The following is a 24,836-nucleotide window of genomic DNA, read 5'->3' on the forward strand; positions in this document are numbered from 1 at the left end:
TTTTTTTTCAGATGCTTAAATTTATAAATAAATTTATACTTAAATTTAAAACTGGGTTTTTTGCATTTTACTTTTATTTATAGTAGTAGGCAAAATAATGTTTCCAATTATCTGTAAAAAAAAAAAAAAAAAAGCAAAATACATATTACGGGAGATGTCTGGCGACTCAAGACTAGCATATATCAAGGACGTGGTTAACAGCTTTTGGCTATTGTGAGTGTAGGTAGGTTGTCTGTAATACCAGTATTCATATTCCTCCGCTGTTAGCCGAGTAGAACTTTTTTTGCTTAAAGTTAGCCTCATAAATTATTAAAAGGCCCTGACATCTGTCTATCAAGAGTGTGGTTTATTATTAACTAATTTCACCTGACGGTGCACTAGGTTTATTTACATAAGTCATCTAATAAAACAGTCGGATGAGCAAGAGAGAACCTCTGCATTTTTATTACTTATTAACGCAGACCTCGGATTTATCATGGATGTTTGTGGACTTAAATGTCAGCATATACAATAATCAGATCCAAAAACGTCATGCGATTACAGAAGTTGGCACGCTAACTGTAAGTATTCAAATTACTGATCAGCTTCTTGCTTTCCTGTTACTACAGCGTCGTTTTAACACTTGCGTACTTTCCGGGGTTATAACAGAAGTTGTACACAAATCGGACCTTGCGGAAGTGCTTAGTCTGCTGAAAGTGCTTCTTTTTTATCAGAATGTCCGCATATTCAATGATTTTATGAAAATAAATGGACACCATTTGCTAATTGTAAGGAATAATTTGCTTCGAGGCTTCTCACTCTCTCTCCTTCTCTTCTCGCGCAGTCCTTTCATCCCCTCCCCTTTGTCTCCTCCTCTGTTCCGTTTCTCATGATCTGGCTGTCAGTCAGCGCTCCCGTTGGCGGGGAAGAGATTGAGAGTTAAATATTCATTCTCCTGTCCGAACATTAGAGCTGGATGAAGAATTTGAACCAGTTATTTGCTCCTCCGAAGAGTATTCAGCTAACAATTCGTCGTCTCTGAATTTGCACGCCTCCAGCAAATGTGATCTGTTCTCTTTCCACCGGCTTGTGAAGGTAGAAGTCCACAAGTCCAGGAGGAGGACAGGAGAAGTGGAGGACATAACGCTTCCCGGTCACTTTAAAGGAAACACAACAAGAAAAATGAGTGTGAAAAGAAGCGAGCTGTACCCTTGTTAAATTGTGGCCTGAGGTGCACCGGCGTGAATTCCTATAAAATCCAGACGCACTACAAGCAGCGAGTCCCGGAATACTGGCCGGCTCCTCTCTCTCTCTCTCTCTCGCTCTCTCTCTCTCTCTCTCGCTCTCTCTCTCTCTCTCACACACACACACACACTCTCTCTCCCTCTCTCTTTCTCCCTCTCTCTCTTCATCTTTCCTATTCACTATTGCTACATCTGTCTTATCTTTCCCTCCTTTCTCGCACTCAATCATACACCCTCACACCCACGTCAGGCGCGCAGAGAAGTAGCTTTCAGCTCCAAGTCGAGCAGATTTCAGCCTGCCTGAAACAAACAGAACTTCAGCCCTGGATTCAATACTTTTAATCAATGGACAGAGCCTGCTTCCCAACCAGTCGAGGCACAGACACACCATAAGCAGTAAGTGCAACTTTAACCATCATTTCTTTTAACTTAACTCATATTTATTTTAATGCAACGTGAATGTTTTCTGTCTGGTTCTGAAGTAGATATTATCAATAATGAGTTCTTTGTTTTGTTACATTGTCCTCGTTATATCGCATGATCAGGAATCCAATTTTCAGATCATGCACCAGCTGTATCTATTAGTAAAAATCACGTATCGCACTCCTTGGGGGGGGCACCATGGACAGAACGAATTTTAGCAATGACAAAATGCAACACCAACGACCACAACGATAATATTTATTGTCAATAAAAATATGTAAATTTGATTTATAAATGCTAATATTAGTGCAGTTTCACTGTTATCTTCACGGAATACATCCGTTTGCTTACTTCCCAGCTTAGTGATAAGTAGTGGTTTCACAGAAGAACGGACTGAACGTTATTACCAAGCAACATCTTACACAGAAAACTTTGCTTATCTTGAAAACTAGTGGGTTTCATTTTTGATATTTATTTAAATTGTTGTCACACGGCCCATGTTAACTTTATCGCTGACTTGCATCTATACTAAAAATACAATTAAGACCGCCATATACTGTAAAGTTTCGGGCTTGCCAGGCAGTTCTTGACAGATCGGAAGCATCAACTGAGATCTCAGATGTTCTGTGGTTAATTTCTGGGGACATGTGATGTTTCACAGAAATACTGAGTCTTCGTTTAACAGACAAAACCGCGCGAGTTTGTGTATGTGTCTCTGCACGTCTATTCGCACGCCGAGAAAAACAAGACGAGGTGAATTATTCTTTTTTTACAATGCGAAATCCTACGTATGTCTGTGGTGCGTCTTTAGCTGTACGAGATCTAAGTTTTCTCGTTTCCTTTGAGTGAAAGTGAAAAATTGCATTTGTTTTGTGTTGTATAGAGACATTGAGACTTTTTTTCCTGAAACCTCACCGGGCAACACGTGTGTCCCAAACTCAGAATAAAATATAAAAGCTCATCGAGTTTTGTCACTAACCCGGATCGTTTGCAACATTTGTTAACAATAAACACGTCTTTATTTTTAAGGATAACTTTTGGTTAAATTGCTGTTGTTATACGGTTCATGTACTCTTCATTATTAATTACTAGTACCATCATGCTATAGAAGAAACTGTTATAATCACTTTTGAAAATAGAATAATTTGTAATGATTAAATGATTACCTTAGAAACAATTGTAGTGAATCAGCTGCATTTCATTGTATTTATTTACTATAAAATATTATATATGTATTAAGTTTTACCATTATTCTTAAACACAAACAGCCGAGTTAGTTAATAACAAATAATTCACACAATAATAATAAGCTCAGTGTTTAAGGCATAATTTAAGGCATAAAAAAGTTTATCTTAAGAAGTGTAGCTATATTATTTCCAAATGGTGTAAACCGAGGCGTTCTTGTGACCCGATTTCGAGTCCATTATTACAGACACCGTGTAGGGCCGCATGCTGGATTCTACCAGACTGAGTGAAATTTTTGTTTTGCGAGTTCTAAAGGTAGATTTTTTTCAACTTATTTTCAACGCACCATGGTTCGTTTCACTTACTGATATTGTCATAAGAACAACAAAACGGAAATTGTGCTTATTACACATTTTTATAAGCATGTCTTTGTGGTAACATGTTTAATACTCAACCGTCTCTTTCGACGTTAATGTCAACAATTTAAAATAGCTAGATATATTAATGGTATCCTTTTTCCTTTTTATACATTTATTTTATTTCTTATGCTCCGAATTTATTGTAAGCGAATGTTCCATTTTAACGTATCACACGACAGCATTAAGTTAAGCGGCATCTTGTAAATGATCAGAATGTTCGCGTTGACGTTCTGCATCTCCGTTAAGAACAGACTACCACAATCTTTCAGGCTAAATGAGTTTGTAAGTATATAAAAGAGAAAGTGCAAAACAAACAAAACAATTATGGTAACTTTTAAAACTTGCGATGATCAAATATTTGTAATTTAAAAAAATCTAAATTAAAATATATTCTTAATTGTTTAACGTGTTGTCTACCATTAATAGTTTTTTAAAATATATGAACCTTTTATAAAACATATTAATGTGTGCTTTAAATCTATTTTCCTGATGAAATTAGCTTTCTTCATGAGTGTATTGCTTACCGAATACCGGACAAAACGGATTATTGACAGATAGGTCAACAACGTGCCGTCAAAATGCAGGGAAAACTAAAATATACAGGCCTGTCACGATGAATACTAAGAAATACATTTGATTAAAAAGCAATACAGTTGTAATAACAAGTCTCATAAATATTGTGTGGGTTATATTTGAATATTTAAATACACCTGGGTTTTCTTTATTCTTTGTGAGAATTATACAAGTTCTAAATACCATAACTGTGTGAATAGATATTGTACGTTTTCACCTTGTCTTATTAACATTAATTTCCACACATTCTGTTCTGGCAGAAATGTGAAATATCTGTTTATATCAGTTAAAGTCGATAGAAAAATGTAATTTATCAGGCAGAAACATGCTTTCCTGTATGATATTGTCTTAAATAACAACTTAGAAGTAGAAATCATTTTTAGTTTCATACAGTGCAGTTGAATTTCAGGACTTATACTTTCAAGCCTGTAAATGTCATTTAAATGATTCTACAGTCTTCTTGAGAACCTGTTGTTTATTTGTTTCACAGAATGTCAACAGTATTCGTTTAACAATACGATCAAAGCGCACTTGATTTGAAACAAACATCACTCTGCTGCTGTCCGAGAACCTGTGCTGCCAAGTCAAATATAAAACAAATTTGTTTCAGCTTGAGAAGCAAAATTTTATATTTATGCCAGTTCTTGGCTGCTCTGCAGTTTATTTCAGTGTTGGCCTTGGTTCCATATTCCTTTTTTTTACAGGATTTTTGCAGATTTAAGTTTTTAACTCACAGACGGTTAACAAGAAAGATTAAACTAGAATGAAGAAATAAAAGATCACTTTTATTTTCCGGTGTCCAGCGTTTTGCGCTGCGTTTGAATTAAATCCCTGTGCATGCAGGGAAAGTTAAGAGCAATTGACCCAGGGTTAACCAGAAAGTTGCAAATGTTTCTACATCACTGTCTTCAATTATCTCAGAGCCAGATAATCTCTAGTAGTTAGACCAAGCTGTGGAAGGGGAAAATGCTGAGGAAATTCTCAAAGCCACTTGGGTTGTGTGCAGTCCGTTCTGTCCGCACGATTAAAAAGTCCCTCTAAAGTGTGTGTGACACACTGTCACAGAAAATGTCCAGGGAATGTCTTTTGGAAGATTGTAAGCAGAATTATTAAAAATATGATTTATGTATAATCCTTATAAATAACCCTCTTTTTTACACACGCTTTTCTTTATTGCCTCCTGTAGATCTTATTGTAATATGCATTCCTACGTACCTTTGCCATTCTGCTACACTTTTCGAGAGGGATCAGCAATTTGAGCTCCCCTGAACACCCCCCTCCCCACACACCCCCCTGCTTGCCGTATTTCCTCACACCCACTGTATCCGCTTCCTCCCGGCCCCCTGTGCGATTTGACCTATCTCACCACAGATATCAGGGGTGTGTCAGGGCTATTAAACAGCAGATGAGATAGAACACACAACAGGGCACAGTTTAGAGCACAGGGAAGCAGCGCCTCAGTATTTGGGTCGTTTCAGGAAATCTCGTCCGATCTATTCCGGGTGAATATTTACCATTAAAGTTTAGGAATAATCCTAACAGTTTCATTCTCTTTTCAGTGTGGTCAGTGTTCTGCTTACTAAGTGTTCCATTGGATCTGTGTGTTACACTCTATTACAGATGATTTTGATTAAAAGCACCGCAGCACAGGAACTGAATCAGGGTCACTTAGTCTTCTCAGCATTGTGTTATGGCTGCATATTAGAAAACTACTTGGAGGGACTGTGCCTGTGCAGTCTATGTGACCAGCCCAGTAAATACAGACTCGGTGCACTGGGGCTGCAGGGCCCTGTGCGTCTTGTGGTAGGTTTGCCCTAAGCAGTTTGGATTCTCACCCCAGCATAATGTGTCTGTCACCAGCCGCCACAGGGTGCCCCCTGCTTTCCCGGGGCCCCCGTGCCAGGGCATCGCCCGCTATACGCCATTCATCAATTGGCATCTTTGGGCAGGATAAGCAAAAAGATACTAAAAAGGACATATTATATTATTTATGAATTGATATAATTGTTATGTGATTTTGAATGTGAATATAATAAAGACTGTCGAAGATCAGTTCAAAATGACTTAAAAATTAATCATTAAAGGTCAAAATATGTAATATATACAAAATGTATATAAAATTATGAAGCTTTGTAAAATAGTATAATTTATTCTTGTATAATATTTTATTAGCTTGCAGATAATCTAACATTTATCTAAAATAAAGTTTTTTAATAACAACATGAATCCGTTTTTTTCATGCATTTTAATTGCTTTGTTCACTGTGCTATCGGCTTTCCAAATTTGCTAGATGGAATGTTATACAAAATCTAAATTCATAAGTATGATATAATATACAGCGTATGTATTCTCATAACCTAAATCCATGACTCAAATAAATACAGAAGACCTGAATAAACATCATATTAGAAAGAAAGAGTGTTACCGTGTAATGTCTGTGCTCTGCTAAATGTGCATTTCAGGGGAACCTTCAAAGTTAATTCAGATCAACACTGTGGCTGTCAAAGAATTCAGAGCTGTGTGAACAGCAAAACAGGTGAAAGTTTGCACCAAATATAATTTTACAAAATTAAACACTAAACCGTAGAGCTGTTATAATAATCCCTCTTGAACTTTAAGGTTCTGTAACTAATTATGGGTTTGCCAACTGTGGCAACAGTAAAATGAACTGGAATGCAAAAGCCATGCTAATTGTTCTGTGTTCAAGTGTCCAAAATAAGTGTGTAGCGCACTTCACTGCACAGCCTTGGAAACCCAGGGTGACCTTGCATTTAGGTGCGGCTTTGATGAGATACTGGCCCGTAAAAGTGAGGAGCGGATTGCTAAGTTATTTAAAATGGTAATAATTGGAGAGACAAGATAGGGGAGACAACAGCCTAGAATTTTGTTTGCTGTTGCTTTGGTTTCTAAGATGAAGTCACTTTGATCTATAGTACTCAAAGCTCGACGATTGCTATTTGCAGTGTAATTAGAACAAGTTTTGCAATTACAAGGAGGTGTTTGCTTTTGTGCTTAGAGGGGATCTCCTCATCACCCCTGACTTGGGGTAGAGGTGATCTGTTGTGAACTTGCAGTATTGATACCTGGAACAGTGTCACTGTCAATACGAATGAACAAATGCCACTCTGATTTTCGGTTTTGTTTTACTTTGTGTTTTTTTTTATCTTTATATTTATATTTTACTAAATATCTTTTTCTGTAGATGTCGATGTTATTTGTAGGTGATAAATGGTAGCTTTAAATGAGGCCTTTTCAGGAAAATAAAATCTTTTTGCATATGTGACATAAATGTATATTTGTGCTTTAACAGCAAACAATCACATCGAGAGCTGAGCTGCTTTCGTCTTGAAGGCTTTAATTCAGCTGCTCCCAGCACAGGACACAGCTTTTTTGTGCTCCTTGCTTCGCTGTGTTAAGACTGTGCCACACAGGATCTGGCCCTAGATGTGTCGACGCCAAAGCCACCATTGCCGCACTGTGCATGGTGCCTCTCTGCAATTCGCTTGGGTTCCTGCGGCGCTGTCACTCACTGAGATTGGCTCTCTTGTGTGAGGCTTTGAGTTCACCCTGTCCTGTTAGTCAGTGTGTGGTCCCTGTCAGAGGGGTGAGCCTGTGTTCTGTGCCAACAGTGGTTTCTGTGGTTGCGTGTGAACTCGCACGTGTGTGTGTGTGCGTGCGTGCGTGTGTGTGGAGAGACACACCGAGTGGACAGAACATAATAAAGAATAATAAAGACCCACTGTGAACTATTTATCTTTTATGATCAGATTTCGATGATTATAAAAGAGCCGAACATCCTCGGCAGAACATCTGTCACCCCATCTTCACGCCACAAGAGTCACCCAATTATTGACACCCCCCGACACACCAATATCCATGTCTCACTTTTCTGAACTAAAATAAAAATGAATTTAGTGCAGTCCCATGCACATGTACATAAATGCATATAAAGTTTCTTTCATGCGCAGATACAAAGGCACAGTAAAAGAGTGTGTGCAGAGAAAGCTGCAGATCTTGTAAAAATGATGATAATTACATATAATTGATTCCATTTGCTGCTATAGTTATGACGTATGATAGAGAGCATGGTTTTTGCCAAGGGTCATATTCATTAGTAGACATTAGCGTGAGTCTGTTGCATGTTTGCGATAACCTAATATGCCTTGATAAGAAACCACCAACATTACAGCTGTACTATTTAATGTCTCAAATTCTAACAAGGGTTAATTGCTTAATTAATGACTTAATTGCTTAAGTCAATTAAGCAACTGCGTAAAAATAGAAAGGCCATAGCTGACCTCTGGGAATCAGATCTTAGAGATCTGGTTCATTGCACCATAACAGATCCGTGTTATCATAATGCCACATGTGTTTAATTTGCGTTTGTGGCCGTGCTGAAATGACCACACTCACCTGCATTCACGGTTTTTCATTCCCACTTATACTCATTTTACACTTATTATCGTTTCTTTGTTAACCTTGATGCATTTGTCCTCTATCTCATATCACTTCTCTGTTTTTCATCACCACCTTTCTTTCTGCAGTCTCTCCCCTCTGCCTCTCTGCCTGTGCGCGCCTGTAAGTACGTTCTCATCAGTCGTGTGTTGTCAACAACCCTCAGTGTCCTGTGTGTAGCACAGGTGACTCAGACTGAGGCCTCACTGCCAGTGACACAAAAAGCAGGCACAGTCAGTCACATCACAGCTCATGATTGTGAGCAAAGAGTTTTTAAGTATCATTCCTTTTAACGAATGATAAATAATTTGTTTGTCGCACAATACTTGCAGTTGTGACCTTCATAGTGCTTATCTGGTACTTAATAACAATAACAACAAATTTATGGTACAATATAAGTGACAAGCAATATTGCATCTAAAGGAATCCCACTGTATTTGTATTCATTTTATTGCAGGATGTACATATACTAAAGAAATGTATATATTGTTATAGTTGCAGGGATGAATTTGGAGTTGATTTTCAAACAGGAGGCTATTTCAAAATTTTGAAATAATTTAATGTCCAATATTAATATACATTTCTTCAGTGAAAAAAAAAAACGGATGGATGCTGCAAGGTGTGTTAATATTTAACCTCAGCTTCTCCCTTAAAATAGCTGGAGTATTATTCATGAAAATGAGGAGCACGTAGTGAACTGGATTTACATAAAGAAAGTGAGAGAAGAATGAACGGATTGTTGTCCTGTAACAAGATTCAGTTACTCTGCAGTCGGGAGTCATCACAGTGAACTCTTAAGTGATTCCATTGTGGTTGCACCTTCAGTTAAAGGTTTCAGTAATTATTATAATAGCACCTGAGAGTGATGCTGTGAGCTGATGCCTCAGAATCCACTTTAAATTCATCATGAAGAATGTGATCCGACAGCATCAGTCATGTAAACATATGCAGTCTATAAAAATATATGGAAATCTTACAGCATCGGAATGTTTGTAAACATGTGTAAAAGCCCTAAAATATGCATTTATGCAATTGAAATGTGATGAAATTATCAGGAAAAGATTATATGCAACCCTGTTCTCAATTCTCCTAATATTGCGTAGAAGACAGAGGTAAAAAAAGTGGCATACTTGACAGGCGCAGTTCCCCGAGGGTGCAGTGATTCTCCGGCGGAGTTCGCATATTTTCATCAGTTCTGTATAATCTCAAAGCTCATCTTGTCTGTAAAATGTTTTACTTATTTTTCGATGAACAGTGAGATGCAGGAGTGGCATTGATTGAGATCAGCATTATTGGAATTCTAGATCTGTTCAAGTTATGACCTGTGTAATTGGAGATCAGAGGGGAAAAGCCAAACGAAGGCCCTGCCCTGTGGAGGACAGAGCCCAGGATGGAAAATGAGGATCCCAGCACTTAGACTGGAAGCAGCACCCTGTCTTTTGATTAGTTTTTATGTACCAGATTGTTTAACTGCTAACTGGATAATGATTTTCCTGGCTGCATTCTCTGCAAGTCAGTGAATGCTGAAAGTTCGCCTTGCACTGTACTTTCTACAAGGCACGGCTAGATTCAGGCCTGTCACCTTCCTTGCCACAGACCCATTTGTTACTATTAATTACTATTCCACAGCTGGATTTTGGCCCTGGGTGCAAAAGATATAACTGACAGGTACAAAGGAGGAATGATACAAGACAAAAACAAATAGGAAGATAGGTGATGCTAGACAAAGGGGGTATTAGGTAGTGATTGAGAGATTAAGAAAAGAGGAACTGAAGCTTGTTTCTGGGTGAATGAGAGGGAGATGTAAGCTGTGAGGAGGCAGCCTGCTCTGGGACTCATTGCTTTCTATTAACGGCTGTATTACAGTAGTGGGAGGGGGCAGAGAGAGCACCCAGTCGGCTAATCCGTCGCCTGCCATTCCTTAATGCCGTGCAAAACTGTTTATTAGAAGCAGACGCATTTGTCTCTCATGAGCGGGTGGGGGAGCAGGCGCTGCTACTCAGAGTTGTTAAGATTTATTAGCATTAAATATATTTGCACGCTACGCTGTGCTCCGAGTCACCATTAAGTTCGGGTTCAGCTGGAATGATGTGCAGGAAGCACAAGAGAATGTCCTACAGCGCTGAGTGGGCCACACACCGAAAGTGGTTTCTTGACTATTGAGCAATCCCACAATTTACCTGCGGGGGCAGCACTGGGCATATCATACTAATGATTCAGCTGCAAATACCTATTAAATGCATGGATATTCAGACCATTTCTACAGGTTCTATTCCCGTTTATTCCCATTTAGATTTAGTTAAGGGAGCAGCGCCTCTTACCTCACTGGTGTGATGCTGTGATGTCAGCATTACACAGTTTCAGTGCTGTGCCCTATTGTCAGTCGCTCCTGCTCCCATTGAAGACAATCAGTAACTTCCTGAGCTCAAGGACCTTTACTCCAAAAGACTTACTTCATCGCCCCTCATTTGTGGTCTGCAGTTGCCCATGGGATCCCCCCATTCCAGTAAAGTGTACGAAGTGGTAAAGAACTAAAGGATGTGGCTCGGCACAGTCAAGGGAGGGATTTGTAGCAGAGCGAATGTTCTGTTTGTGCTGGAAGGGCGTATTTAATGCCAGCTATTAATTTTGTATATGATATGTGATCAAGTGGCCCTATTGCACAAGAATGGACTGCTAGCTTCGTACTGTGCTTCCAGTTTAACTGTATCTGAAGGACAGCTTGTATTCTCTTTCACCCCACCCACCCCCTCCCCCCCAAGCACCTTCACGGCAAAAATATCTGCAGCTCAATGCCTCTTTAAATTCTTCATTTCCAAGAATTTGACATAATAGTTTCTTTTCCTTGTGCTGCTAATGTGTTAATTAATATCAGCAAGGCTGAAAGCACTATGCTTTTATTTGGATTGTTTATAGCTGCTGCATTTGTCTCCTTTATGTTGGAAATAAAAGGCAGTGCCCTCAGTGTTTGCTGGGGGGGGTGATAATTGTGGCTGTGCACCCCTTTGGTCCTTGACCCAGCACACAACAGACACTGAAGACACTTCTGCTCCTCCTCTTCTCGGCCACCTTTGGAGATTTCTTATTGGTATAGGTTTAGTTTTGATTGCTTCTGTTTTTTTCACACGCCTCTTCTTTCTGTGTGGGATGCATCCTGTGAGCGTCTTCATGCTTTATTTTCCCAGAGAATGTTAGGTGGGATGAGGTGACCTTTTCCTCTTGGAGTGTTATGTAGCTCCGCAGCTTCGGATGCTGTGCTTGCAATTGGAAGGTCATTGGTTCGAATCCCTGGGTGGCCCAATGACTTCACTGTTTAGCCCCTGAGCAGGACTTTTAACCTTTAGTGACTCTGCTTTCTCCAAAAAATTATGTTTCTTTGGACAAAAGCAAGTGTTAGATAAATGCAGCTAACTGGTCCAGTGTCACTGATACTGCCTGTGGGAGATATTTGACTGAAAAGCATAAACCCCCTAATTAAGTTTTGCAAAAGTCTGCTCTCTCTACCTATCGACATACACTAGGACATCTCATCCTATTCACTTGAGTGTATGATTGAGGACTGAGCTGGACGGGGGGTGGGGGGTTGCACCTTCTGTATGAAGTCTCCCCCCTTTCCGCTCCCCTCCCAGCCCCCGACCTGTTTACATTCCCTGTTCATGCTGGCGTAGATATATGATTTCCAGCTAAGGCGTTCTGTTTGTTGATTAGCGAGATAAGTGACCGCCTGCTCAGGGTCAGCCCGGCTCCTCAGCACAATCGCTTTTGATTTCTACGATGTGCCGCTGTGTTTGGAGTGTGTGTTGTGTCTCCATCATATCTGGGAGTTTGGATTGTGTAAAGAAAAAAAAGTAGGTTCTATGGACTGACTGGCAGCAGCTGCATTGGGGAGACCTCCTGGAAAGGCTCCTGTACCCTTGTGCTTAAGCCCTTGCTGTCAGCCTCCTGTGTCCTGTGTTCTTTCGATTGCTTAAATAAGAGATTCATGAAACCGAAACCATATATTCACAAACATCTCCCAGAATTCATTTGACCTGCATGTTTGTTATTGTACTGCAGTTCACTTTGCCTTCGTGAGAATCCCACAATCCTCATCTCCCACTTCCTTTGCCTCCCTGTCACAGGCCTATACCCTCTGGTGGGAGCTCCCCCTGGTGGTTGGAGGGGGATGGAGCGAGGTAGCGAGAGCCCCCGGCTACGGGAGAGTCCTGAGAGGCGCGGTGGTAGCCCAGACCTCAGCGGGCCCCCACCTGGCAAGATGGGTCGACTGGAGCTCAACGGAAGTCCCCCAGGTCCACGGAGTCGCCACAATGGAGCCCCGCTAAAGTCTCTGGGAGGTATAATCCCACATATTTATAGTGAAAGTCAGAACAAGACAGAAGAAAATACTTCAGGAACAACTGTTTTTTAACAGTGTGTCTCAGGTTCAATGCATTAAAGTATGACTGAGGTACTGCTATATTTTACAATAAAGAAAATAATAGTACACTTTCATACATACTGTAATAATGTGTACTATCCAGTATGTATGTTGGCATTTTGTTTTGCTGTTGGTCATGTGTTAGACGTAGGACTAAGGGAAAGGTTGATGTGACCAAATGACCAGTTATTTGGCCACATATCTGCACATCATCAGAAGATCAATCACTGATTGTCTCCATGCCTGCCATCAATCGCTGTATAGATACAGCAATGGCACAGTGCAGTGAATGAATTCTCAGTATTAATTGAAAATGTTACTATTGGCCTGCAAGGATGGATTCTGCCATCAACAGTAAGCACCATTATTAAACTTCTTGTTTGCTCAGCCCAGACAGCCTTATTGATCTCTTATATTTAAAAGTGAATGAGTGGTTTTGAAGATGGATTGATGGATGCCAAATGATGACGTGAAAGCCTTCAGGAGGCCTTGCAGGGGGAAGAGCTGCCCTGAGAGACAAACCATTGCTGCTTTTCTTAGCATAGTCAAGAGACTGAACAAACCGAAGAATTTATTAGCTCTTTTCCAATCATGAGGTTATCTCTGGGGTATCTGGTTTGCCCTCCAAAAAAATCCTTCATTGAATTGGAGTTGGGTTATTTCCTGCCTTGGATCTGATGCCTCAAGGATAGGCTGTGGACCCCCGCAAACCTGCATGGGACAAGTGGGTGTGGAAAACGTGAATGAACAAATGAATGAATGAATGTGTGCATTTGTGTAGTCAGTGAGCGTGTGTACATTTGTGTATAAAGTTATTTTGCATGGTGGGCTCACAAATGATAATGTGGTATATTGCAGTGTTTCTCAACCCTGTCCTCTGGGACCCCCAGACAGTTCACTCCCAGTTCACTCCCAACTCCCTCCCAGCTCCCTGCCAGACAGTCCACATTTTTGCAAAAACATGGGCTGTCTGGGGGTCCCCTAGGACCAGTTTGAGAAACACTAATTTAGTACACAGTGTGATGGTGCTTCAGGACACTAAGGCATGATGGAGAAGAAGGATCATTCTGTTCATGAGTAGATGCTTCACGTGTCACCCCAATGTCACAGCCCATCTGCTGGGTATTTAAAGAAGGGAGTATGGGGAGAGGAAAGTAAGTGTGAGAAAGAGCTCCCTCTGTGTGACTGTGCTTCAGCATGAGGGAGAGCTTCCTCTGTGTGACTGTGCTTCAGCATGAGAAAGAGCTCCCTCTGTGTGAAGGTGCTTCAGCATGAGGGAGAGCTATCTCTGTATGAAGGTGCTTCAGCATGAGGGAGAGCTGTCTCTGTGTGAAGGTGCTTCAGCATGAGGGAGATCTCCCTCTGTGTGACTGTGCTTCAGCATGAGGGAGAGCTATCTCTGTGTGACTGTGCTTCAGCATGAGAGAGAGTTATCTTTGTGTGAAGGTGCTTCAGCATGAGGGAGAGCTATCTCTGTGTGACTGTGCTTCAGCATGAGGGAGAGCTATCTCTGTGTGAAGGTGCTTCAGCATGAGGGAGAGCTATCTCTGTGTGAAGGTGCTTCAGCATGAGGGAGAGCTATCTCTGTGTGACTGTGCTTCAGCATGAGAGAGAGTTATCTTTGTGTGAAGGTGCTTCAGCATGAGGGAGAGCTATCTCTGTGTGACTGTGCTTCAGCATGAGGGAGAGCTATCTCTGTGTGAAGGTGCTTCAGCATGAGGGAGAGCTATCTCTGTGTGACTGTGCTTCAGCATGAGAGAGAGTTATCTTTGTGTGAAGGTGCTTCAGCATGAGGGAGAGCTATCTCTGTGTGACTGTGCTTCAGCATGAGAGAGAGTTATCTCTGTGTGAAGGTGCTTCAGCATGAGGGAGAGCTCCCTCTGTGTGACTGTGTTTCAGCATGAGGGAGAGCTCCCTCTGTGTGACTGTGCTTCAGCATGAGGAAGAGCTCCCTCTGTGTGACTGTGCTTCAGCATGAGGGAGAGCTATCTCTGTGTGACTGTGCTTCAGCATAAGAGAGAGTTATGTCCGTGTGAAGGTGCTTCAGCATGAGGGAGAGCTCCCTCTGTGTGACTGTGCTTCAGCATGAGGGAGAGCTTCCTCTGTGTGACTGTGCTTCAGCATGAGGGAGAGCTCCCTCTGTGTGACTGTGTTTCAGCATGAGGGAGAGCTATCTCTGTGTGACTGTGCTTCAGCATGAGAGAGAGATATGTCCGTGTGAAGGTGCTTCAGCATGAGGGAGAGCTCCCTCTGTGTGACTGTGCTTTAGTATGAGGGAGAGCTATCTCTGTGTGACTGTGCTTCAGCATGAGGGAGAGCTCCCTCTGTGTAACTGTGCTTCAGCATGAGGAAGAGCTCCCTCTGTGTGACTGTGCTTCAGCATGAGAGAGAGTTATCTCTGTGTGAAGCTGCTTCAGCATGAGGAAGAGCTCCCTCTGTGTGAATGTGCTTCAGTATGAGAGAGAGTTATCTCTGTGTGAAGGTGCTTCAGCATGAGGAAGAGCTCCCTCTGTGTGACTGTGCTTCAGTATGAGAGAGAGTTATCTCTGTGTGAAGGTGTTTCAGCATGAGGAAGAGCTCCCTCTGTGTGACTGTGCTTCAGTATGAGAGAGAGTTATCTCTGTGTGAAGGTGCTTCTGCATGAGGAAGAGCTCCCTCTGTGTGACTGTGCTTCAGTATGAGGGAGAGCTCCCTCTGTGTGACTGTGCTTCAGTATGAGGGAGAGCTATCTCTGTGTGACTGTGCTTCAGCCTGAGCCACATATCAGCAGTTGGGAGTGAGCCACACACACATTATTCACTCAGGGGCACACATGCATGGATTCACACTGCTCTCAGTTGCTGGAACTCATTCCCATCAGTTAATGCAGGCACACATACTAATTCAGCCACACACGTGGACACACCCCCAAAGACATACATAAAGCCTTCCTTTCACATGCACACAAACAAAAATACAAAGACACCAAACTGCCTGAGCTCAGCCATGCTGCCTGAGCCTCATGATGAAAACGAGGGGTACGTTTTAAACTCTGGGACTTGATTTATTTTAGAGGCTGTCAAACATTTTATTGATTCCCCCAGTGCTGCTACTCCTTGCGGAATACCCGAGCGGAGTGCTGAACATGGCTTTGGTTTTGGAACCAGAGCGTTTTGACGTCATGCACGATAGCTGTAAAGACCTCAGTCTCTTCAGCAATTTAGCGCTCTCCCTTGTGCCTCTCCACTGTGTGTGGCTGGCCCAGGGTTTCTGCTGTTGCACTGATAGTGCTTGGAGTTCCACTGCTCCTAGACTAATAAGGAACCTAAATCAAAGAGAGAGGACACTAGGGCTAAACCAGGAAGGAAGCAATCAAGGAAAGCCGAATAGAGGGCGGTGAGATCTGATTATAGGAGGGAGATCAGCCAACTGAGATGACCAGCATCAAAGTCTTCATTCGAGTTTAAAGGGGTCTGAAGGGGATGGACAGTGCATGAAAAAAGGTGGATAAAAAAGAGGCATAAGAGAGGAAAGTAGGTCTTAAAGAAGGCACAGGGGTGTGAGAGGAATGCAGTGGGATCGTACAGAGCGAAAGATACAATCTGAGCAAAGGGGAGCGGGGAGAGGTGTGAAGAAACAGAGGAGAGGGGTCACTGCCCAGTGCTGCTCCGCGTTGACAGTTATATTTCTCAGTTGGGGGAAATTCACTTACTTGAATTGGCACAAGCTTCCAGTCTGTAATTCACTCCATAAGAGCTCTCCGAACTGGGAGCAGGCATGATTAATGGGTAGGAAATAGGAATATAGGAATTGACTGATTAAAACAAGGGACAGCTGAGTGGTGGGAGGGGCTCTCCGTTTCCTGGCGGCCATGTTATTACTACCAGGGCTTTGGCTGGGGTACTTCTCCCCGTGTTCATTTGGCAAACTAATTAATTATGTGTCAACAGTAAGTCCAAGAACAAAGTCCCATTCTTATTGTAAATGAGGTTTTTTGAAGGGAGGAGAGTGCAAGGGGACACCTTATATAGGATGGGGGCAAAACGGGGGTACCACTGTTATGGGTTCCCCCCAGAAACCCATAGGAGAGAGGAGAAGTGTTTTTGGAGTGAATTGCCACGAAGAGAAGGAACAGGCAGGCTGGGGTGCCGACGCAGAGTGTGGGCGGCTTGGCTTTGCCTTCACCCCTCTCCAGGCTGCTGCCCTTTACTGCCGACAATTTATGCTCCTGCAAAATCACAACCATAGCAGCATAATTTGCAACATCACAGATTAAGTTCTGCATGCACACTTGTCAATTTAGAAACCGAAATGCCAATCTGTTTTGTGGATGAAGGCAAGCATGCAGAATACATTTTCTAGCAAATAAACAAGCGTGTTGCAACATTTTAGTCTGGTGGAAGAATGACAAAAATTTACATGTCAATAAATATTCAGTCGGAATAAAGCGGTCTTAATAATTGCTTCATACTGTATGCATTACTAATCGATATCACTGTGTTAAGGCAGCTTTCATAGCCAGACCTCCATATAGAATTGGAGAAATTATATTAATGAGCCTGTTAGTTTTGAGGTCTAGTGCAGCTTAACTGGGTTCAGACTGGGAATGTCAGGGTGCTTTTCCATCAGCACTTCAGAGCTTAACTTTACAGCTTTTACCTGAAACCCAGAATCTGCTGGCAGGTTCGTACCCAGTGCCATCGCTGTCATGGATGTAAAAACAATGATATAGGTGCTTAATCATAATCTATCTATCCATAATCCGTAATCTACTTTCCATAACCAAATATTCATTAGAGGCTTGCGATGTCCCAGAGCTTATCCCAGGAATCATAGCGCACTGGGCAGGGAACAATGAATAATCACAAGAATGATCATTTTATATGCATTAAGTCATGTAAACCATTCATTCATAATAATAATAATAAAATAAAAAAAAATTATTAAAATATGTCTCACTTATTCAAAAATTATGTTTTAATCAGTTATATCTTATATGCACATAATTTACGGTGAATCTCGCCAGAATATGTTTGAAAAATATGTTAAGATATGAATGATTACGCATATGTAGGAATGGGATGCGGTCAGCACCCAGTTTGGGAGGGAGGCTGATCGGCTTTACTCACACTGATTAAGTCCACCTGCCTCTTGTCTTGGCAAGTGTGAAAAATTTGTCTTGCTCTCTTTGTCCATCTAACCATTGATTACCTAAATATATGTAATACCAGGTTTTAGCTTCCTTCCTGGCTTTTTTAAGATAGAGCATTGATTCATTTAGATCAGTGTTTCCCATCCCGGTCCTCGGAGGCCCACAGACCAATTCCATTTATGTTCCTACCCAGCTCCTGGTAGCAGAACCGTTGACTTCTCCATGGACCGGATTAGGAAACACGGTTTTAGATAGAAGAGTTATGTGCATTTTGGTCTGATCCCAAACTCTCAGTGTCTGTCTGTGGAAAGAGAAATCTTATTAAATGTCCTCCTCACCTAGATAGTCACCATATTCTGCAGTTATGTGCGTCCACCTCAATCCTAAACCCTTTGGCCAGAGCTCAGCAGTCCTCTGCGCAAATACCAGTTTTCCACATGAAAACACTGGTATAAGACATCATTATTTAACAGATTAGCGGTGAGATTTCCCTGCATGATAACTGTAACGAACTGGATTAAATTAAGCTTTACTATAGTATTCAGGTGATTTGCACTGTTGTGATGTTCATGCTTTTCAGTGTGACGTGTATACTTCTGTTCCTCTATAATATACAGTGTTGGTAATACTGGTATTTGGGTACATGATGGCTGTTGTGATGTTCATGCTTTTCAGTGTGACGTGTATACTTCTGTTCCTCTATGATATACAGTGTTGGTAATACTGGTATTTGGGTACATGATGGCTGTTGATATGGACTGTAACCAGAAAGGTTACCAGGTCAAGACCTGTTGTACACATTAGTAGGTGTTTAATCTGCATTTTTCCAGTTATACATTATAAGGACAAAAGTATTGAGAAACATTTCTTAATCGCCGAATTTGGGTGTTTCATTCAGACACATTGCCAAAGGTGTATAAAATCAAGCACCTAGCCATGCAGTGAGGTCTGCAAAAATTTGTGAAACAATGGATCGTTCTGAAGAGCTCAGTGAATTCAACCTTTGCAAAAAGTCAGTTCATGAAATTTCTTCCCTACTAGATATTCCATTGTCAACTGTAGGTGGTATAATTACAAAGTGGAAGCATTTAGGAACAACAGAAGCTCAGTCACAAAGTGTCAGACCACATAAAGTAACACAGCGGGGTCACCGAGTGCTGAGGCTCATAGTGCGTAAAAGTCGTCAACACTCTGTTGACTCAATAACTGCAGAGTTCCAAACTTCCTCTGGCTTTAACTCCAGCACAAAACCTGCACTGGGAGTTTCATGGAATGGGCTTCCAAGGCTGAGCAGCTGCATGAAAACCTCACATCACCAAGCGCAAAGTTGAGCATCAGACTAGGATCTGAAGTAGTGGAAATGTGTTCTGTGGAGTGATGAATCCTGCTTCTATCTGGCAGTCTGATGGACGAGTCTGGGTTTGGCCAGGAGAAGATTACCTGCCTGACTGCATTGTGCCAACTGTAAAGTTTGGTGGAGGAGGGATAATGGTATGGGGCTGTTTTTCAGCGGCTGGGCTAGGCCCCTTAGTTCCAGTGAAGGGAACTCTTAATGCTTCAGCATACCAAAACGTTTTGGACAATTCTAGGCTTCCAATTTTGTGGGAACAGTTTAGGGAAGGTCTTTTCTGTTCCACCATGACTGTGTCCCAGTGCACAAAGCAAGGTCCATAAAGACATGGTTGGGTGAGTTTGGTGCGGAAGAATTTGACTGGCCCGCACAGAGCCCTGACCTCAACCCCATCAAATAACTTAGAACTAAAATGGAGATCGCGAGTCAACCTTTTATGTCCAACATCAATGTCTGACCTCACAAGTGCTCCTCTGAATGAACTGGCTATTCCCACAGACACAATCTCAGAAAAATGGCAGCTGTTATAGCTGCAAAGGGGGGTCAACTCCATATTGATGCCTTTGGATTTAGAATGGGATGTCATTGAGGTTCCTGTAGGTGTAATGGCCAGGTGTCCCAATGCTTCTGTCCATATCTTGTATATGTAGCTATGATAGGCACTGTTGTTTAACACCTGTGGCGCTGGCACTACATGTCCGGAGTTCGCATGTTTTCCTGTGTCATCATGGAGTTTCATCTGGCTTCCCCCCTAGTTGCCCATAGGTGTGAATGACTCCCTTGGTCCGTGACCCTGCATTGGATGAGCAGATATAGAAAATGAATGAGTGGATATGTGTGAGCAAATTGGGGCTAAGTATGTCGTAGGTTCAAATCCTGTAGTCAGAGTGATCCTACCATTGGGCCCTTGAACAAGGCTCTTAACCCCAACTGCTCCAGAGACTGGCTGACTCTACTTTCTCATCTATACAAGTTTTATGAGGTGGCCTCCTGGGATGCATTTCCAGCTGTCCTGAAGGAGTTCCCAAATATGCAGAGCACTCATTAGCCGCTCTTCCTTCACCCTCTGGTTATACTCACTCGTGGGAGTTTTACTTACACAAAAATGTTCTGATGGCAGAAGGAACAATGGTTGGTTCAGAGACATAATCAATCAGATTGCAGGGGAGGTGGGTCGAAGCAACTAAAGGAGACAGAACCAAGACATCTGATTGGTTGGTCCAAGCTAGTTGCTTTGACCCACATCCTCTGTAATCTGATTGGTTATCTCTCTGAACCAATCATTTTTCCTTCTGCCCCCCAGGACATTTTTGTAAAACTTCCACGAGCATCAGGCTCCTCGTAAATAATTTCTGCTGTGTTTGGCCAGTTCAGGTGAAGTGACACTATCACTCTTCTTCGTAGGTGGCTTGGTGCGTCCAGACTTTTGACTGGTACCATATATGGTGATAAAGAGGTTTAAAAAACATCAAACAATATGACTTTAAGGTGATATAATTTTAGTATACAGTATATTATACATATGACAATTTTTGCATACAGAATAAAGGGCCAATTTACGACCAAATTGACTTATGACCAGTAACTCGGGAACCAATCACGGTCGTAAGTCAACAGTGACCCCACACACCACATATATATATAGTACCAGTGCATGCACACACACACATAAATATATATAAAAACTGATCGAAATGTTTCATGTTGTGCTTTGCTTATTCATCTTAAGGCTATATTGTCCCTGCATATAAATATTTAGCCTTATTAATATTGCAAGCTGTGTGAGTGACTTGTTAAAAGGTGGTGAAAGCTTTAGCTAAGTAAATAAAATAAATTTATTACAATAAATCATTCTAAGTATCATGAGTTATGTATTAACGATGGTCTTTGTCTTCAAGCTCTGCTTATATTTACTTGAAAGCTGCAATGTCTGTCAGTGGTCCCTGTGACCTGTTTAAGCTGATGTCTGTGTTATGATGTGAGCTACACTTCATCATGAAATCATAAATAATGTATCCAAGTAAAAGTCACCAAAAAAATGGAAGCACAGCAATTTATTATCCATTTCTTACAGACCTCAGTCTGTTTTTATTCAAATCACTCCAGGTACCTAAGCTTAACCTGTGTTCCCAGCTTTCGCATGGGACTTTATCACATGCATCAGTGGGATCCGGGATGGGCAGCACTGGCATACGCTGATACCCCTTTGACGTACACAGAGCTCTGGGGTTCTGCATTGATCAACACAGGCAATTGAACTGAACTGAATGCTGAGCACGCCTGTCCTCTCTCTCTCTCTCTCTCTCTCTCTCTCTCTCTCTCTCTCTCTCTCTCTCTCTCTCTCTCTCTCTCTCTCTCTCTCCACCCCTGCAGGTCTGATGATCCCCGTCTTCTGCGTGGTGGAGCAGATGGATGGTGCTGTGCCCTCAGAGGGAGAGGGCCGCGAGGAGCATGCAGAGTTCGTCTTGGTGCGCAAGGACATCCTCTTCACCCAGCTGGTGGAGACGGCCCTGCTGGCCCTGGGCTACTCCCACAGCTCAGCAGCCCAGGCTCAGGGTAGGTCTGGCTGGAGGGGGTCGCTGTAATGCGGGGAATGCCTACATGAGGTAGGCCGCAGTGTATTAAATATAACAGCGCCCCCTGATGACTGTTCTGCGCACCGTGCCCAGTACTCAGCTGTTTGAACAAAAGTAAAATCACAAATTTTATAAAAAAAAAACACTATTTAAATCACTAATTTGAGTAGCGCAGTAAGTGAAACTCAGAACCACTACAAAGAATGGACTGCTGATCTAATAGTAAAGCTTGACTTTGTCACAGAGAGCCAGGAAATGCATGAAAAAAGCATCTAGAACAGAGAGTGTCTGTTTAACTAATCAAAATGGACTTGGGATGACATGGAAGAAGAAAGCAAGAAAGTCTTCTTTAGTGTAAAAGATCAAAGGCCTGAATTTGGGTACTTCTCCTTCTGAGACAGAATGAGTGCGGAGGATGAGCGCAGTAACTTTCGCTGTTGATACAGTAACTGGACGTGGGCACTGCATAACTCTTGTGTGACGTCAGCCTTGAGTTTGCGAAAGATAATCAACGCGGTGCGAAACAGGCATGTGTTTGCCCTAAAATGTACCGTCCAATTAAGGCTGTATTGTCTTTTTTTAATTTACTCCTTTGAGCCATACCTTTGTGGTGAATAAGACTGAAATCGCAAAATTACAGCTGTGAAACTAAGAGACAGATACAGTAGATTAACTACACGCTCTGTAATTGCTGTTTTTATGCTCATCTTCAACTGTGAAGACAAAGAAGTTAAGTTTCGCACGAGCGCCGCTCTATTCATGCCGCTCAGTGTGTGAGAGGACCCAGAGGAGAAGGAAACCGTGGGAGGGCACAGCTCTGCAGCGCCGCTCGCGCAGGAAGCGTGCGCTCACTCCTCGGAGCCCACCTCTGCTCCTCACTGCGTGATTAAGGTCATTAATGAGTCAGGCTATTTGGGGCGCCAGGTGTAAATTTGTTCCTAATTGAAAGGCAAACATGAAACCCACTGGGCCATAATTGTGATATGAATTGCACACCCATGCAGTACAGCTGTGTGCATCAGCATCAAGCACAATACAATTAGGAAGAGAGAATCCAAAACTGGCTGAGCAAATTAGCTTTTTGAAAAACAAATCACCAATACTACATACAAAATTCCACTAGTTAAAAGGGTCAAATATAGCTTATATATTTATATATTTTCATTTAGGCGTTTAGCTAGTTATGGGTAATATTAAATGACATGAATGGGCATTTAAATTAGTCAATTAGCAAAAAGAAAGGACTTCTCACACTTTTCAACAAAATAGTTATAGATGGTCGCATCACCAGTCTCTCATCAGTCTTAACAGGCAGGCGACATTGTATAATTAAAGGATGAGGTAAGGGACTGATAGATGGCGGCTGTAAATTGAAAAGGTAGGCGTCTGCGCTGAGAGTCACAGGAGGTCTGGCCTGCCCTCTCGGTAACAACTGTAAGAAGGCTGTCTAAACAGCGAAACAAAACCGGACAATAAGCAAAACATCACAGAATAAGAAAAAAGCGTATAGAGGGGGAAAAGCAGAAATACCCAGCCAGTTATAAAGTTCAGCCAAAGAAAAACAAGAGCGTGCAGCATGAAACAAAGAGGCACAAAGAGAATCAATGAGTTTGGTCCACATTCCTGTACTGTCCCGTAAACACACACATAAAACTGGCCGGCTACACCCTCCCCCCCCCCCCCCCCCCCCCCCGTTCCTCTCAAATGAATACTTTTTGTTTTTTAAAATAAGCGTTTATGTTAAATGAATAATTTCTGGCTTAAATTATACATTTTTCCTCTGCGGTTTACAACCAAAATTATACAGAGTCACTGCTATTTTCTCCCTGTTTGAATTGTGTCCTGCATAACTCTGTCCCAGCCGTATTTTTAAACTCTTCCCAGAGTGCCTTGGTCTTTCTTTAATTAACCCAGCCAGTAATTAACTGGGAGATATTGTTTATTTCAATTATAAGGGTTTGAAGGCTTCTAAAGCAGCGTACGGACAGATCTGTATTTTTAGGCTTCAGACAATTATTTGGAGTATGTCCAGATGAAAGCCTGAAAGTGTGTTTTGAATAAACGACAATTAAGAATTTAGCCGTTTGCTTTACATTTAAGGGGCGTTTCATCCAAAACTGATAAATGCTTTTTATCTTCACATCCAAAGAAGGTAAACTTACATGCACCTTAAACATTTTGTTTTCCAAAATTTCCAAATATGCCTTTGCTTATCACTAAGAGATATTCCCTATCTATCAGTTTTAATCTTTCAAAATCAAATATAAGCACATTGGGAATTGTCTATATTTTAACCCTGATTTTGACTTTTGTGAGCTGCACCAGTGATTGACTTGATCAGTCTGTCTGTGAAAGATTCCAGTGGCATGATAGTTAATACAAAAGACAGCATCTGCCTGTTTCTTTTCTGCTTTCTAACCCCCCCTTTCCCTTGAAAACTTGGTATTATGAAAACACATAAAATAATTCCAATAAATTCCATGAAGCAGGAATGCAATGATTCACACAGGAAAGGAGAAGAATAGAATTAATTTTTTTTCCTTACGAAAACAAAAGAGACCCTATTTGGTGTAGATTTTCACTGCAGTAAACCTGATACCCTTATAACTAGTCACAACCCACCAGTGATGCACATGTTTGTTTAAATTTTGCTCAAACATTAAGCAACAAGGAATCCGATGATGACAGAGCAGGCTTACATGAAACATGTTTCTAATACTCTCTGTCTTTATATAATGAATCTTGTGCTGTACAGATTTTTTCCTTGCCTGGAAATTGATTCTGTACTTGCCGCAGCTGATATTCTGCATCTGACTGCAGTGTCAGATACTCTCCAGGTGCTATTTTAAGAGTACCAAGAATCCCTATGGTAAAGCTTATAGCCACTCCTCTGATGAGAATTTAGAAATTGTGATTTTAAGAAAAGCATTGAATTCAAAAATGGTTTTAATCATTATTGAAGAGTGGATCGTCAGTGACTATTTCTTGATGATATGCTGTGACATGCCCCTTTAACCGCTCTCTAAAAGCATTTCGATAAATATGCATTGCGCGTTGGAGTATACGCATGTATAAGTGCAGAG

The 24,836-nt window shown here is 41.7% G+C and overlaps 1 protein-coding gene across 4 annotated transcripts in view; it reads left to right on the forward strand.

The window, feature by feature from the left end:
* The first annotated feature begins 394 nt into the window (after nt 1–394).
* The window catches only part of satb2 (SATB homeobox 2), a 51,378-nt gene continuing 26,936 nt past the window's right edge, over nt 395–24,836 (forward strand). For 3 of the 4 annotated variants that reach the window (XR_007399387.1, XM_049023455.1, XM_049023479.1), the window contains exons 1-3: nt 846–1,619; nt 12,400–12,612; nt 21,551–21,733. Coding sequence is in view for 3 of the 4 variants with exons in the window: in XM_049023455.1 (XP_048879412.1) it covers nt 12,444–12,612; nt 21,551–21,733 (352 nt within the window). In the remaining variant the exon portion in view is untranslated. Of the gene's footprint in view, nt 561–845; nt 1,620–12,399; nt 12,613–21,550; nt 21,734–24,836 lie in introns of those variants that run through there. The other variant, XM_049023464.1, reaches the window with a different exon arrangement.

This window comes from Brienomyrus brachyistius, chromosome 1 (assembly GCF_023856365.1).
Source record: "Brienomyrus brachyistius isolate T26 chromosome 1, BBRACH_0.4, whole genome shotgun sequence".
In the NCBI taxonomy this organism is placed as follows: domain Eukaryota; kingdom Metazoa; phylum Chordata; class Actinopteri; order Osteoglossiformes; family Mormyridae; genus Brienomyrus; species Brienomyrus brachyistius.